The sequence below is a fragment of the Nerophis lumbriciformis genome, linkage group LG33 (assembly GCF_033978685.3).
Source record: "Nerophis lumbriciformis linkage group LG33, RoL_Nlum_v2.1, whole genome shotgun sequence".
Classification (NCBI taxonomy): Eukaryota; Metazoa; Chordata; class Actinopteri; order Syngnathiformes; family Syngnathidae; genus Nerophis; species Nerophis lumbriciformis.
In genome coordinates this window covers 16,575,001-16,592,955 of record NC_084580.2, presented here as the reverse complement: position 1 = coordinate 16,592,955, position 17,955 = coordinate 16,575,001, and the positions used below count along the sequence as shown (strand labels likewise).

At 37.6% G+C, this 17,955-nt stretch overlaps 1 protein-coding gene across 2 annotated transcripts; it reads left to right on the top strand.

Moving 5' to 3' along the window:
- The first annotated feature begins 1,408 nt into the window (after positions 1–1,408).
- Positions 1,409–17,066, top strand: LOC133575881 (mothers against decapentaplegic homolog 4-like). 2 transcript variants are annotated; one of them, XM_061928775.1, is made up of 10 exons: positions 1,409–1,656; positions 4,543–4,888; positions 6,964–7,138; positions 7,228–7,470; positions 10,607–10,714; positions 10,805–10,855; positions 15,737–15,920; positions 16,001–16,169; positions 16,286–16,424; positions 16,497–17,066. In XM_061928775.1, exons 2-10 carry the CDS (start codon positions 4,649–4,651, stop codon positions 16,706–16,708), a joined length of 1,521 nt encoding a protein of 506 aa, XP_061784759.1. In that variant the 5' UTR covers positions 1,409–1,656; positions 4,543–4,648; the 3' UTR covers positions 16,709–17,066. The 2 variants fall into 2 exon arrangements, with proteins under 2 accessions (XP_061784759.1, XP_061784758.1); XM_061928774.1 differs by having other exon boundaries at positions 10,592–10,714.
- Positions 17,067–17,955: the final 889 nt, after the last annotated feature.

Sequence of the window (17,955 nt, the reverse complement as noted above, 5' to 3'; positions counted from 1 at the left end):
TTGTTTTAAATTTGTTGTTACATTACTGCACCTCCGGTCTCCATGGACGGAAATGGACATTGGCAGAGAGCTGATGGGCAGCCTAGGACGGAGTCAGCTCTCCTGGCGCCGAGCACCGCAGTGGCCAGCACAGTGTATATGGGTGTTGAAATGGTGTTTTGTTTGGTTGTTTCTCTGTGTATGGTGCAACCATATTTGTGCTGTATCAATTCTTAATTTCTAATTTGTTGGAGTTTTTTTTCTTTACATGTATTTTATGTCTCTTGTGTTCTACAGTCACAGAGTTGATTTACGATGGGCAGGTTTGGGGGGGGCGGGGTTTGGTGGTAGCGGGGGGGTGTATATTGTAGCATCCCGGAAGAGTTAGTGCTGCAAGGGGTTCTGGGTATTTGTTCTGTTGTGTTTATGTTGTGTTACGGTGCGGATGTTCTCCCGAAATATGTTTGTCATTTTTGTTTGGTGTGGGTTCACAGTGTGGTGCATATTTGTAACAGTGTTAAAGTTGTTTACACGGCCACCCTCAGTGTGACATGTATGGCTGTTGATCAAGTATGCTTGCATTCACTTATGTGTGTGTTAAAGCCGCATATATTACGTGACTGGGCTGACACGCTGTTTGTATGGAGGAAAAGTGTACACAAACGGATGGCTACGTTCCGGCCCGGGATAGCAGGTTGTGCAGGCTTTTGAAGGCAGGACCTCTGATCAACTTCAAGTGTGCTGATTACCGGTGATTGACTGCAGCTGCTGGCTGCAGCAGGACTGACACGCGCAGGTGCGCTCTTGGACGTGGCGACAGGTTGTAGAGGACACTAAAGGCAGTGCCTTTAAGGCACGCCCCCAATATTGTTGTCCGGGTGGAAATCGGGAGAAATTCGGGAGAATGGTTGCCCCGGGAGATTTTCGAGAAGGGCACTGAAATTCGGGAGTCTCCCGGGAAAATCAGGAGGGTTGGCAAGTATGGTCCGCCCTGAGATGGGTAGGTGGTGAGTTCAAACCCCAGCCGAGTCATACCAAAGACTATAAAAATGGGACCCATTACCTCCGTGCTTGGCACTCAGCATCAAGGGTTGGAATTGGGGGTTAAATCACCGCTTCTGCTCACTGCTCCCCTCACCTCCCAGTAGGTGAGGGTGATGGGTCAAATGCAGAGGATAATCTCACCACACCTAGTGTGTTGGTACTTTAACTTTTTTACTTTAACTTTATAAGCGGAAGAAAATGGATGAAAGGATGGACACTGAGTCTTTGGAAGCCAGCAATATCAATAAACAATATTACTGTAATGTGAACATTATGTTATTGGTGTAATAAAGTAATTCCTTTGACATCTAAAGGGGGCGTAGTCTGCTGTTCCACTCTATGTCAAAGGGTGGCAGTGTGGCGCCAGATGAATTGCCTTCTAAACACTGTGAGGAAAAAAAGAAGAAGACGAAGAAGGGAATGCTCTGGACGAGAACTCACCAGCCTAGCTGAGATATGAGCAGCCTTACACATATTTTATTGCACTTCTAATGACCTAATAGCGCTGTTCTTCGTCGCCATGTGATTTATAATCACCAATTCAATTGTACGGTGCTTGAACCGAGGAACATTCCGGAAGTGAACGACGAGGAAGAAGCAAATGCGAGCCCCGACACCAGCAGCTAGCGTCAGGTAACGGAAAGTGCTGGAAGCTTATATAATTGACCCACCAGTCACGTACAAATCCGGAAATAAATAATATGTATGGTATTCACACAAGGTAACCAATAGCTGTTTTAAATTAAAAGTAAGACCATGCCTACTTACGTCTAATTAGCTTACTGTGGTTGCTAGCAAGCGCTGTTGATGTTTTCAGGCAGTATGCTAGGGGTACTGTTTCCGGTTAGAGTGTGGCTGTTTATCTTCATAACGCACGTAGAGATTGTCCCTAACAAACATACACATGGATATTACCTGTTGTGTATGTTATGATTGACTTAAGGAGTCGAACTTGTGTGAATTGACGCATTCAGCAATATAATGGCTTGATGTGGCTAGGAAGAGACATTTATTTTGAAAAGCAGTGGTGGTCACTTCCGTCAAGCGAAATTAGGGTTTATTTTACTATACTTTTTACAAATATTATGTGACATGAGAATTTTCCCAATCAGTCATAATCCTTATGAGAGACAAGAACACGTCTTGTTTTTTTTTTGTTGCATTCTGATTTGTAATAATCGGCTTGTTCGAGTTGGCTTGCAATGCTGGTAATGGGAGTAGAGATGTCCGATAATGGCTTTTTTGCCGATATCAACTGATACCGATATATACAGTCGTGAAATTAACACATTATTATGCTTAAATTTGTTGTGATGCCCTGCTGGATGCATTAAACAATGTAACAAGGTTTTCCAAAATAAATCAACTCAAGTTATGGAAAACAAATGCCAACATGGCACTGCCATATTTATTATTGAAGTCACAAAGTGCATTATTTTTTTTAACATGTCTCAAAACAGCAGCTTGGAATTTGGGACATGCTCTCCCTGAGAAAGCATGAGAAGGTTGAGGGGCCAGGGGTAGGGGATAGTGGGGGGGGTATATTGTAGTGTCCCGGTAGAGTTAGTGCTGCATGGGGTTCTGGGTATTTGTTCTGTTGTGTTACGGTGCGAATGTTCTCCCGAAATGTGTTTGTCATTCTTGTTTGGTGTGGGTTTACAGTGTGACACTTATTTGTAACAGTGTTAAAGTTGTTTATACGGCCACCCTCAGTGTGACCTGTATGGCTGTTGACCAAGTATGCCTTGCATTCACTTGTGTGTGTGAAAAGCCGTAGATATTATGTGATTGGTCCGGCACGCAAAGGCAGTGCCTTTTAAGGTTTATTGGCGCTTTGTACTTCTCCCTACGTCCGTGTACCACTACGTACAGCGGCGTTTAAAAAAAAGTCATAAATTTTACTTTTTGAAACTGATACAGATCATTTCCGATATTACAATTTAAAGCATTTATCGGCCGATAATATCGGCAGTTCGATATTATCGGACATCTCTAAATGGGAGTAATCTATTCTCCCTCCAAATCACTCTAAATATGCATCCAAAAATCGCCAAAAATACACCATTAACATTAGGGCTGCAACTAACGATTAATTTGATAATCGATTAATCTGTCGATTATTATTTCAATTAATCGATTAATACTCGGATAAAAGAGACAAACTACATTTCTATCCTTTCCAGTATTTTATTGAAGAAAAAAAACAGCATACTGGCACCATACTTATTTTGATTATTGTTTCTCAGCTGTTTGTACATGTTGCAGTATATAAATAAAGGTTTATTAAAAAATTTAAATAATTGCCTATGCGTATAGCATAGATCCAACGATTCGATGACTAAATTAATCGCCAACTATTTTTAGAATCGATTTAATCGATTAGTTCTTGCAGCCCTAATTAACATCTTGTGACCTGAATATTAACCAAGCGTGGCGAAGTTGGTAGAGTGGCCGTGCCAGCAATCGAAGGGTTGCTGGTTACTGGGGTTCAATCCCCACCTTCTACCATCCTAGTTACGTCCGTTGTGTCCTTGGGCAAGACACTTCACCCCTTGCTCCTGATGGCTGCTGGTTAGCGCCTTGCATGGCAGCTCCCGCCATCAGTGTGTGAATGTGTGTGTGAATGGGTGAATGTGGAAATACTGTCAAAGCGCTTTGAGTACCTTGAAGGTAGAAAAGCGCTATACAAGTATAACCCATTTATCATTTATTTATTATTATTAGCGACATTATGTGTCGTGATCACAGAGAGGTAGATCGTTTGCAGGTGTTGACATACTGAGCTACTGCATCGTGATCGCCTCTGAATTGGTGAAAGTTAATTCTAGATTATGAATAATGCCTTTCACTTGGATAATAGAAGGTTGTAGCCATAAATTGAGAAGTTGTTTATCTGGGACATCCCAATTTATACCCGGGGATAGATAGAAAGACTCAAAAAGACGCTTGTCTGCGGCAACGTTTTCTTGGAACCCTTCGTTGGTATTTTGATTACTTCTTCCGTTTAAACGGTATTTAATAACATCCCATCAGTAGGGATCCCAGGGAGAGCAGACATTGTACAGTAAGTCGTCGTTTTATTGTGTTGGTGGTTTGTATTTCTTGTTTCACTAAAACTGGTTCCGTTATTCACAGAGCTTCTAAAAAACATAATATTTTGGATCCTCATTTGTCCCCAAGTAGTCTTTGTTGGCTCTCATGAAGTCTGCCATAATTAGCAGTGTTGTTGTTGTTGTTGAAGGACATAGCGAACATTGTGAAGTATCTATAAAATGTGTATACAAATTCCAATTATATATGTTATTATGAATGTGCTGGTTACTACATTACGTATATACTTAGTCTGTATATAAAATGATGATGGAGGTGTTGGATGAGTGCTTTATAGGCGACTAACATTGACTCCGTTGTTAGTTTATGTATGAGTTAAAATGCTTAAAAAAAGAAAAGGATTGGTAATGATAGGGAAAATTCCCCCCAAAATTGCAGTTCCCCTTTAAACATCCTCTCTGCCCACAGTGTCCTAATGGTGTGTTTCACTGGGTGAAGACGCCTGCCCGGCTCCACTCCAAAAAGCGCTCCCCCCCATACTCCTAACCCTTTCAACGACCAACGTGCAGCCATCATGTCCATCGCCAACACGCCCACCAGCAACGACGCCTGCCTGAGCATTGTCCACAGCCTGATGTGTCACAGGCAGGGTGGTGAGAGCGAGAGCTTCGCCAAGCGGGCCATCGAGAGCCTGGTGAAAAAACTCAAGGAGAAGAAGGACGAACTCGACTCACTCATCACCGCCATCACCACCAACGGCGCCCATCCCAGCAAGTGCGTGACCATCCCAAGGACGCTGGATGGACGACTGCAGGTTGGGTGAAGCCTCCTAAAACAGAGCGCTGACCTCTGTCAAGGCATAAACAGTGAGATGAATGTGTGGAAAAACTACAATCTAAGAAATAAGTATTTAGCTGACTGTGTCTGGATCTGAGAAAAAATGTCATAACATTTTACATAAGTAATACAACTAAAATTAGTTAAGATTAGATTTAGGAGGAGCCTGATTTTAAAAAGTTTTTTCAATTGCATTATTTAATTGACAAACGTACAACCTGGATTTGACATTACACCTTCTGACACACAATTTTAAATTAAATTGAATATAATAATAATAATAGATTTTATTTGTAAAAAGCACTTTACATTGAGCAAACAACCTCAAAGTGCTACAGTGTATTGGAAAAAATAATAATAATAAAAAGATAATTAAAAAAATTAAAAAAAAATAAAAAATAGAACAGCCTAATAGCTAGAACTAGCATGCATATATCTATAAAAACGCTCTTTTTTTTTTTTAAAAAGAAGGGCTTTTAAGCCTTTTATAAAAGCATCCACAGTCCGTGGTGCCCTCAGGTGGTCAGGGAGAGCATTCCACTGACTGGGAGCGGCGGAGCAGAAAGCCCGGTCTCCCATAGTTCGTAGCTTTGTCCTCGGAGGTTGGAGGAGGACATATGGAATATTAGGAAGAATATGACGCATTTTAAATTTTAATTTATGCTTACTTAGTTGGGGGTTTTTTAGAATGCCTTTTTTGTTTTGGTTTTAAAAAGGCTAATTAAAATGCTGTGTTTTTATTAGAATGCCTTTTGTTTTTGTTTTTAAAGGTTAATTAAAATGTTAAATGTTTTTTGAATATAGGATATTTTTAATCATTAAATATATACAAGTATTTTTTTATTATATTTTTATAGTTTTTAATCTTTTAAACTGAATATAGTTTTACAGAGATCCGATATTTTAAAGTTTAATCGCTAATAAATTGGGGATTATAATGTAGTGCATATTTTGACATAATTTTTTTTATACCTTTTAAAAATATATGTCATCAAAACATTTTTAAAAATGTAATGATTTGGATAACATTTTACAGACATTAAAATGGTTTATTCTTGTTATTTATAAAGATGATTTTTAAGCTGTAATTTGCATGCCACTAAATTAACATTGTGGTGTAATGTTTTTTTTTTTTTAAACACAAATTAGCCTCTTTCTTAAATGATATGGTATAATAATTGTTTTAATGATTATTACCATACTAAATATTATGTAATTGTATAACTATTTTTATTGAAACATGATTAAATTTAGAATTGTAATAAAAAATGAAAAAAAATCATTAATCTGCAAAATATAATGTATATATTTTTGAATTCCAACTTAGTACCGGTACTTAGTTTTTTATTAGAATGCCTTTTTTGTTTTTGTTTTAAAAAGGCTAATTAAAATGCTGTGTTTTTATTAGAATGCCTTTTTGTTTTTGTTTTTCAAGGCTAATTAAAATGTTAAATGTTTTTTGAACATAGGATAAGTATTTTTTATTATATTTTTGTAGTTTTTAATCTTTTAAACTGAATATAGTTTTACAGAGATCCGATATTTTAAAGTTTAATCGCTAATAATTGGGATTATAATGTAGTACATATTTTGACTTCTTTTTTTATACCTTTTAAAAATATATGTTGTCATCAAAACATTTTTAAAAATGTAATGATTAGGATAACATTTTACAGACATTAAAATGGTTTATTCTTGTTATATATAAAGATGATTTTTAAACTAATTTGCATGCCACTAAAATGTTCATGTATATTTTTTTAAACACAAATTAGCCTATTTCTTAAATTATATGGTATAATATTTTTTTTAATGATTATTACAATACTAAATATTATGTAATTGTATAACTATTTTTATTGGAACATGATTAAATTTAGAATTGTAATAAAAAATGAAAAAAATCATTAATCTGCCAAATATAATGTATATATTTTTGAATTCCAACTTATTATATGAAAAACTGTCGATGAGAACTCCCAAAAGTGATGCATATGAAGGCAGCACCGTGAGATCCGAAGAGGAAGTGATTGTGTGTCGCGTTGCTTCCAGGTGGCTGGTCGTAAAGGTTTCCCACACGTTGTTTATGCCAAGCTGTGGCGTTGGCCCGACCTACACAAGAATGAACTGAAGCACGTCAAATATTGCCAGTTTGCCTTCGACCTTAAGTGTGACAGCGTGTGTGTCAACCCCTACCACTATGAGAGGGTGGTCTCTCCTGGCATAGGTGAGCCTCAGGGTACTATGCTGGGGCACTGTTCATTTATCTGTATGTCTGTATTCACTTCTGTTTACACTTCTCTCGCCTTCCACTAGATATATCAGGACTGAATCTAACCGGCTCTAGGCCTGGCTCGGCAATGATGGTCAAAGATGAGCTCGATTTTGACGGACAACAGAGCCTGCCTGCCATCGAGGAGGGGCGCTCCATGCAGACCGTCCAGCACCCTCCAGCCGGTGGCCCCCCAGGACCCTCTGATTTGTTCGCCCCCGCCAGCATGCTCCCTCCTGCTGAGGCGTCCACTTCGTCTTTCCCTACGGTTGCCACAGGATCGGGCAGTAAGACTTTTTTTTTTATACTTCTCATCATCGCGTTACTGTGTCAATATTGGCCGTAAATACTTGAATTAGTTAATTTAACTAAAGGAAAAGATCAATTTTAAATGTGCCATATGTAGTAATGTGGCCAGAATTGATACTGCAATCACGGTCAAAATTCTGTAGTCCCCTCCCTCTCTCCCTGACTGAGGTTGGCAGATACGCAGCCTGATTCAGCTCGATCGACTGGGCTACTTCAAGAAACTTCCACTGCCTCTTACTAGGGCAGGGGTCTGCAACCAGCGGCTCTGGAGCCGCATGTGGCTCTTTCATGCCGACGCCGTGGCTCCCTTTGACTTTGAAACACAATATCAACAAATAATGGCTACTTAATTGATTTAATTAAATTTAGTTAGTTTACTCTATTTTAACAGTTGCTGTTTTGGATTTGATTTAATTTAGTTAGTTTATTCTATTTTAACAGTTGCTGTTTTGGATTTTATTTAATTTAGTTACCGGTAGTTTATTTTATTTTAACAGTTGCTGTTTTGGAGAGTTCTCTGATCTTGTCATATGAAAATAACACATTTTAGTATATTGTCGATCGAAATTTACGTCACAGCCTCTATGCATCATCTCTTGCTTCCAAGCAATTGTATTGTTTTTAGCGGTCAACTCCTGGTAAGATAGCAATGGAAGGATAATAAAAAGCAACATTTCTGATGAAAATAGAACATTAAATGATTCATAGGCAGATTAATTTGCTTTTACTGATGACAAAGTTGTTGTTTTCCCTTTTTAGTCAAATTAAATATGCCACAGTTGTATGCCCTCAGAATATTGGAACAAGTTGATTTTTTTCTTTATTCATTAATAAGGGAAGGACCGGTGTATTTTTTGTTCAAAATAATTCGGTGATTTGCTTCGTTATGCCCAGAAATAAAATGTGAGTCGTTGTTTGTCAAGTCTTTGATTTCATAAATTCTATAGCATAATTGTAACGAAACTATAAGTGGTGTTATCGTCATTTTAGGAATCGCACAGAATTTGCGGGCCTGGGTGGGTTTTATTTGGGGGAAATGGGCTCAAATGGCTCTTTGTATGCTGAAGGTTGCTGACCCCTGTACTAGGGGTTGAGGTACTGGGATCATAATAGCTGAATAAACGAGCGTTTTGTCAATAACAAATCTCTAACAAACACATTTTATACCAAATTAGGCTATTTTCAGGAAGAAGTACGTCATGCCTGCGTACAATATCACAACAAATGGCAATCATATTGTTATTGTCAGTACTATTAGAAAACAAAGACTAAACAAATTACAACCAACGCTGGCAACGGTTATACTGGTGAAAATAGGTAGAGCATGCTCAGCAGCCTTATGTATGCCCAAAACTAAAGAGGAGACATTCTACCAATGTATGCCTATAGGCTACACGAATAAGGATTTATTTTATCATGTGATTTGGCTGTCTCCATACGTTTCACATTGCCATGTTGACAGCCGTTCTAAGGTTGGAACCCATTTCCTCAGCGTATCGGCATATTGAGAAGGAAATAGGCACTGACACTAGCCATATCCGCATAGGTTTTATTTGTCGGAAATATATTTTGCCCTGTCAGTTGAAATATACATCGACATACAGGCTAACGGGCATATATATCCCCCGTTAGCCTATATGTCGACGTGTCATTGACCTTACACTAGGAGCTAAGCACTTTCACGCTAAGCATTCGTTGCACGAACATACTAGCTTTGTTAGACAAGATCATAGACTATTGGACGATATAGTTTACATACGAAATGTCCATTTCCATTTATTACAAGTAATAAGAGAACGTAAATGCCTGACTTACCTATCTAGGAGGAAATTAGCGAGTTTGGCGTCAGATGAAAACATCTTCTCCGCCTTCAATCGTCTCCATCTTTCAAAGGCATCCCTGATACAAATCCTCGCTTTGTCATGCATAAGTTGAGGATCGTAACGACGCCTTTTAGATTTACTAAGGTCTGACATGTTTAGTAACTTCACCAGTGGCAGTAGCTCGACGAAGAGCGCGGTGCGTAACTGGCAGCCTGGATGTCACACACTCACAGACTTTCTAATTGGTCAAACGGTAGAGGGCATGGCATCGAAATGAAAACAATAACAAGGTTTCGGGGCTGTAAATCTAATTTTGAAACATATCCCGGCTGAAATACTGTTATTAGTTATAGAGGTATTCGAAAAGAAGATGATTTACTAATAATGCCTTTTGACATATCAGGGCCATTTAATGATGACTTGACATTAAATTATAACATATGGCTCCTTTTAACTGACAAAAATGTGTTGACCATTTATGTACACACAAAAAATGTCAACGCATTTGCCAATAAAGAGTATAAAACTATGGAGGGTCAAATTGGACAACATTTAATCAAATAAAAAAATATGTCATTAATGTATTTAATGTAAAAGTATATTTAATTATGTAATTAATGAATTTTAATATAAAATTATTTTACCATTTATGGATGTATTATATCTTAATTTGATTAATCGATTTATATCATGATTTAATTATTACTTGAATAGGAGAGTTTATGTGAGTGTATATGTGTTCATATATGTGTTTAAATAAGTTTAGATTGGCGTATGTTGTTTTATAATGGGGAAAGATGTTAATGTCTCTTGTTTTTATTTTAGCATTTAAGCCAGCGAGCTGGCACCAGTCAGTCTGTGAGTTTATCTAAGTGCAGTTATAAATCACGTTGTTTTGATCTTTTTCATTTAAAACAGTAATACTAACCATCGGGATTTGTACTGCTATTATCGATATTACTGTTTGTCAGTCATCTCTAAATGACCCATTTATTTATTTAATTCCAATTATAATTAATAATTGACACATTTAAGTAATTATTTGAATATTTAGTTGTTTAATTTTGTCCCATTTGACCCTCCGTATAAAACACATGTATTCAAAAAAGGCATTTGGAGAAGACAGGGAATAATGAAAAGTTGGAAGACATACATGCAGACATTGCCCCTTTACTGGCTTGCAATACACATTGCAGCGTTTCATGAATTCTGTTGCAAAAAAAAGTACCGGTATGTGAAACATTTTTTGATTACGCTAGATTCCTATATATCTTAGCTTCCCCTCCTCTAGGTGGCAGCACCAGCTGGTCAAGGAACAGCAGCTTCAGCCCCAACACGTCACACCACAGCAACGGCCACCTCCAGCACCACCCTCCCATGCCACAGCCAGCACACTACTGTAAGTCCTCAAGGATTGCTAATTTTTAGATTTAAAACTATTTTTGCAAACTTTCAACATTTTTATTCGGTAACTTACTCTCGTCCTCAGGGTCTGTCCATGACGAGTTTGCCTTTCAGCCTCCCATATCAAACCATCCTGGTAAGAACACGCCGCGAAGCACACCTAAAATCCTCTTTCATAGACATACAATGTTTTGTTGATTTCATTTTTATATGTACAAACCACTACATTGGTTACACATTAAAGGGGAACTGTAATTTTTTGGAATTTTGCCTATCGTTCACAATCCTTATGATAGACAAGAACACGTTTTGTTTTTGTTTTTTCATTCTAACTTGTAATAATCGGCTCGTTGTAGGTGGTTAGCAACGCAGCTAATGAATGCAATCCATTCTGCCTCTAAATCATTCAAAAAATGCATCCAAAAACCGCCAACAATACTTAATTTACGTTACGTAACCTGTATACCATACCATACCATACCAACTTTATTTATAAAGCCCTTTAAAAACAAGCACAGTTGAAAAACAAAGGGCTGTACACCACAAAGAAATAGAGGCAAAGGACAGACTAAAAAATAACATTTAAAACAGAAATAAAAATACACAATTAAAAGGCAAATATAAATTACCCTAAGAACAGTTTGTTAGATAAAAACAGTTTAAAAGTTAAAAACAGTTCAAAAAGTTAAAAACAGTTCAAAGTCTCATGCTGGGTTAAAAGCCAGTATAATGTATAATAACTAAGCTGTAGCAACATTGTTATTGTAAGACCAAACACTGAGGAACTTTTTTTCTAGTGTAGTAACACATCACCTTGTTAAGAGACACTCACGGTGCTACGGCAAGAGGTAAGCTATAACTTCTGCGACAACAGCTCAATGGCTTTTTAGTTTGTAATACACAACACAATGCGATAGGACACCAATCTGTAATGACTGAAAAACATTAACAATCAAATTATAGTATCTGTAAAGTATAAGCTTTGTTTGTGCACACCTAGCTCGGCAGCGTATGTACTGTAGTTGTACTAACAAGCATGATGTGCTGCATGTAACATGATCAATAATATTATAGTGACTTACCCGTTAGACAGTTGTTCATTTGGCACTACAGAGATTGTTAGCTGTTGTAAACAGTTTCTTTTGTTGTGATTCAGTTTCTTTGAGCAGTGTCTCGCTAGACGGACACATGAAGCCTTTCCATCCATTATAACATTTTGTGCCACTCTGTCGGCATACCTTGGCCTTAAGCTCCACATTTACACTGTCAAGTTACGCCAGCCCAGACTCTCTAGGCTTCCGACTGCTCCCATTGTTTCACCCTCTCTTCATGCTCGCTTAGCTTCTGTAACCAGCAGCTTATCCTCTGTATATTCAGCTTCAAAAATATATATTTTTTTAATACATAAAAAAAAGCTCATCCTTCGTATATTCAGCTTCCGAAATACAAGGTTGTGAATCCTCATTTGTACAAAAATAGGCATCTATTAAAAAGTCTGACATGATTAGCAAACACAGGCTTTTGCTGCTGGAAGTGGGCAGTATGTTTCTATAAGAAGCAGGAAGTGCGTTGTGATGTGCACTAAAATAAATGAGAATAAATATATGTACACACATTTATTTATATATATATATATATATACACACACATATATATACATGTATATATGTATGTATATATATATATATATATATATATGTATGTATATGTATGTATATATATATATATGTATGTATATGTATATAAATATGTATATATATATATAGGTTTTTGAAGATGTCTATGAATGTTCTCATTTTTGAAAATGTTTTAGAGTGCTTAAGGTAGCACAGGGGACTCCCATTAGCCGCATCTTACAAGCATTTGTTTTTTCATTAGAATACAAAAAAGAAAAAAATACATGTGTTCTTGTCCCACAATGAATGTTAACGATAGGCAAAATTCCCCCCAAAAAGTGCAGTTCCCTTTTAATAGGTCTAATAGAAGCCCTACACTACAAACTTTCCCATGGTATTAAATGACAAAATGTGTGATTTTTTTTTTTTTTTTAAAGGGAACTGCACTTTTATTTATTTTTTTGCCTGTTGGTCACAATTATTATGAAAGACATGACAACGGAGGTATTTTTTTTGTACATTCTAACTCGTAAATAAAAGTTCTTACAGCAGAGCCAATCGGAGCTCCACTATTTTGCCAATAAAATCCAAGAACCATTCAAAAAGTGCCAACAATACTCGATTTTGTGACTTGAATAAAAGCTAAGTATTAATGCTTTAAATAACAATATCACTAACACAGACAAACTATAGCGCTGTGATCACAAGCCAAGCCTCGCTTCTTTGCTCCCTGTAAGTTTATTGTAGATCATAAATCATGCATCTCACCTGGACAGAAGACGTCTGAATAGGTATTCCGACAAGTTGGGACACTGACAGCCATTTAGGATCTGAAACTGGCGAGAAAGACACAAAAAGTGCTTGTTCCCCTGCCCCTCCACCGCGAACCCCCAACCCGTTTCTTCGCGAGGATTATGAGACATTCTTCATTTAAACGGGAATATATGAACATCCTAGCAGTCTGCATCCTAATGACAGCGGACCTTATACAGTAAGTGATGTTTTATTATATTTGTTGGCTCTCATAAAGCCTGCAGTGCGTAATCAGCGATGAAGAAACGAAAGCAAACGTGATGCGTTTATGAAATTAACACATCGCGTATGCTTAAAATAATCAAAATACATAAATATTAAATGTTATTATAATTGTGCCTGTTACTACATTACATATATACTTACATCATGTATGTAAAACCCTAATGGAGGTCATCTCAGGGCATTCAATCGATCGCACCTGGACTGATTGGTTTGTCTTGGAAGACGTTTCGCCGCTCGCACCAAGCAGTCTAGCTGCGATCAACTGAGATGACAATGACCTGGATGAAGGAGAACCTTCTTAGACATGTTCCTAAAGGGGGTGTTTGGATGTTTTTAGGGGCTCGATAGGCAGAATTGAACGGCTCCCTTAGGCGTCATTGTAAACTGACTTTAAATCGAATTTATTTAATATTTAGAAGGCTTTTTTTTTTTAAATCCATCTGTCATGTATTTCATAATGATTGTGAATGATGGGCAAAATACTAAAAAGAGTGCAGTTCCGCTTTAAGTTGATTGATTTACCGTGAATTGATTAACGTGGACCCCGACTTAAACAAGTTGAAAAATGTATTCGGGTGTTACCATTTAGTGGTCAATTGTACGGAATATGTACTGTACTGTGCAATCTACTAATAAAAGTCTCAATCAATTGATATGTATTTTTGTATTTTAAAACAAATTGACATAAAAGTGCTTAATTTAAAATTTAAAATATCCATTTTTCTACCGCTTGTCCCTCTTGGGGGCGCTGGAGCCTATCCCGAACACCTCATCGCAGGGCCGACACAAATAGTTATCTTTTTTTTTTTTTTTTTTTCCATTGGACTTTATTTTATTTTTTGCATTGTTTGTATGGCTTAAAGCGCAAGGTCAAACTATACGTAACTGAAAATAATATAGGAATAATCTTTCTTATTAAATGTATTCATTTAGGGGTCGAACAGTACGTGTATTTGTATTGAACCGCTTCGGTACGGGGGTTTCGGTTCGGTTCGGAGGTGTACCGAACGAGTTTCCACACGAACATATTAAGTAGCCGCCTCTGCTTCCTTCTGCCTCTGTCTCAGAGTACTCGACACAGCACCCAGCATTGTCCCACCCACACAACCATCTGATTAGTTACAAACAGAGCGGTAACAGCCAATCAGCAGTGCATATTCAGAGCGCATGTAGTCAGTGCTTAGCGTTTAGCAGGTAAGTATCAGGCAGCGGACTCTCCCCAAATTATAATAAACACCTCCCAGTCAACTACTACTAACATCACTATGAGCCCGTTGACCTTCTAGAAATATAAACTGCAGCTCAGCTCGCTCGCAGTCCTGGCTTGAGGTGAAGGCTAATTCGCTTTTAGCGTAACGTTAGCTCATTTTGCGGTGTGTGTGTGTGTTATGGACAGCAAACCCCTGTCTGTCTGTTATTTCACTTGACCTTTTTCTGTGTTGATTGAGCTGTGTTGAAGCAGCAAAAAAGGACATTATGTTAAATGAAGAGTTTCTGTCTCTGATAGTTGATATAATAATGTAACTGCATCATAAAGCCTACATGAACTCCACGGTGTTCAGGGATGAATAGTCTCTCCTATTGCTATTGTACCATTTTTTCAGCTATAGTTACATTAATCATTAGTAGTTTTGAATGGCAGGGTCCCTGCTATCATAAAAATATCACATTTACATAATAAAAATCAACTACAGGCTTCCCAAATGCTGTAATAAATTAAGCATGATGAGTTGACTTGAAACTGTTTAATGTTGCACTTTTTATATGTAGAAGAAAAGTTTTGTCATTTTATTTAATCTGAGCAACAACTTGAGGCAGTTTAATGTTGATTAACGTGGGCAGAATTATTATAGTGTTCCCAATGTTAAAAGGATAAAACCATTGTTTACAAATTTGGTAAATAAATAACCAAAACATTTATATTTTGTTGTTTTCTTACTGTACCGAAAATGAACCGAACCGTGACCTCTAAACCGAGGTACGTACCGAACCGAAATTTTTGTGTACCGTGTGCACCTATATTCATTCTTTAAATTCCAACAGAACATTTGCACATATTGCCTGCAATTTTTGGTCTTTAATGTTCATAATTGAATGTTTTAATTTATTGAATAATATTATTAAATGTTCAACAATTTCATTATTTTATAAACTATTTTTATATTTTGTTACAATTTGATAATGTGTATACATACATTTTTTTTAACTATATTAATTATTTTCTATTCAGTATTAATATAGTTCATATGGAGATAAGATTTTATACATTTTAAATTATTTTCTTTTATTATTGCATGTTTCTAATAAAGTGCCCTGTCATGTAGAAGAATGAAATGATGTAAATACGAGTGCTTGCGTTTCAGCCCCGGACTACTGGTGCTCCATCGCCTATTTTGAGATGGACCTGCAGGTGGGGGAGACTTTCAAGGTGCCTTCCTCGTGCCCCATCGTGACCGTGGACGGCTACGTGGACCCGTCGGGCGGGGACAGGTTTTGTCTGGGCCAGCTGAGCAACGTGCATCGCACTGAGGCCATCGAGAGAGCGAGGTCCGCGTGCGCCACACGAGGTCGCGAAACACGGAATGACGTTTCTGACACGTCCTTTTCCGTATTTGCGCGTTTCCCAGGCTTCACATCGGGAAAGGCGTCCAGCTGGAGTGTAAAGGCGAGGGTGACGTGTGGGTGCGATGCCTAAGCGACCACGCCGTCTTCGTGCAGAGTTACTACTTGGACAGAGAGGCTGGCCGAGCGCCTGGAGACGCTGTTCATAAGATCTACCCCAGCGCTTACATAAAGGTAGCCACGCCCACAGCATCATTTATTATGTTTGCTCTTGTTAAACTACTTTAAAAAAAATGCTGACTAAGCAGTTTACCCTGTAATACTAAATATTCTGGATGTCTGCTGCCAAGGTGTTCGACCTGCGCCAGTGTCACAGGCAGATGCAGCAGCAGGCGGCCACCGCTCAGGCGGCGGCGGCGGCGCAGGCAGCGGCCGTGGCAGGAAACATCCCCGGACCGGGCTCAGTGGGAGGCATCGCTCCGGCCATCTGTAAGATGCCGTCCACCGTTACATAACCAATGTAATCAGGGGTTCAACCCTGATGGCGTTCCCCAATTGTAGGTCTCTCCGCCGCCGCCGGCATCGGCGTGGACGACCTACGGCGACTATGCATCCTCCGCATGAGCTTCGTCAAAGGCTGGGGACCCGACTACCCGCGGCAGAGCATCAAGGAGACGCCATGCTGGATCGAGATCCACCTCCACCGAGCTCTGCAGCTGCTGGACGAGGTCCTGCACACCATGCCCATCGCTGACCCCCAACCTCTAGACTGAGAACACGGGAGGGGAGGCCTTCTACGTTTATGGAGGCGGGGTTTGCAGGACATAAACAAACAGCCCATAAAGTACTGTGTATCCATCAAGCTGCTGGTAGACCACAAGACCATAGTGCTGTGTTTTTTTAAGCTGGCCACGCTTGCTTGGCTGACAGAGGAGCATTTCATTAAGTACACCTGCACAAAAACCTCACATATTTCAAGGTCCCTGGTTACATAGAAATGACTTTTAAAAAAAGGGCATGATCTGCTACACATTTTTAAAATAACCAACTGTCATTCCGCTCTGTGTATACACCCATTCATTCACGGAGGGCAGTTCTGTTCAATAGTCCAGGCTTTATTTGAAGTGTCGTAAAGCCTTTTTTATATATATATATATATATATATATATATATATATATATATTAATGTATATTAATATATATATATATATATATTAATGTATATTAATATATATATAAATAATATATATATATTATTAATATATATATAGATTTATTTATATATATATTAATATATATATACACATTTATTAATACATTTATATTTATATATAGATTTATTTATATATATATATTAATATATATATATATATACATTTATTAATAAATATATATATATATATATATATATACACATTTATTAATAAATATTAATATATATATATATATATATATATTTTAAAAAAGGCTTTACTACACTTCAAATAAAGCCTGGACTATTGTCATTTGATTGTGCAGGTGTACCCAACATTGTGGAAGAATTTGAATACCCTGTTTTGCATTATTGTTTTGATTTTGTACCTTTTTATGACGTGATTGTAATATATTCCAGCACTTTTCTTGTTCAATAACATTTTTCACGGTTTATCCGCAGCTAGTATTTAACTAAAAAACACTTAAAACACATTGTTTTGTTTTTGTAGTCCACCCCTATTTTTTTTTTATGTTGTGTATATTTAGTGCATGCTCTTGTACTCTTACCTAAATAAACCTGATCAGTCTTACATATGTTTGTATATATGTTGTTAACCCTAACCCTCAAATGATGACGAGGTAACACAGGAGGTTTGAAATCTAACAAAATTGATGACTGCAGTGTACTTTTCATTTTTGTCATGCTGAAAATGTAAGATTAGATGCTTTTGTTGTCATTGCACACTATACATAATGAAACTGGGTTCATGTTAAAATTAATTCTATATGTATTAGAAATAAATTGTACCCAAAATGTTTAAAAGAC

What these genes read in the sequence shown, in the direction of transcription:
- LOC133575881 (XM_061928774.1), top strand. Translation starts at nt 4,649, where the DNA reads ATGTCCATCGCCAACACGCCCACCAGCAACGACGCCTGCCTGAGCATT. An exon ending in GGTGGTCTCTCCTGGCATAG is followed by an intron (nt 7,139 to 7,227) that starts GTGAGCCTCAGG and finishes GCCTTCCACTAG; the next exon opens with ATATATCAGGACTGAATCTA. An exon ending in GGTTGCCACAGGATCGGGCA is followed by an intron (nt 7,471 to 10,591) that starts GTAAGACTTTTT and finishes TATATATCTTAG; the next exon opens with CTTCCCCTCCTCTAGGTGGC.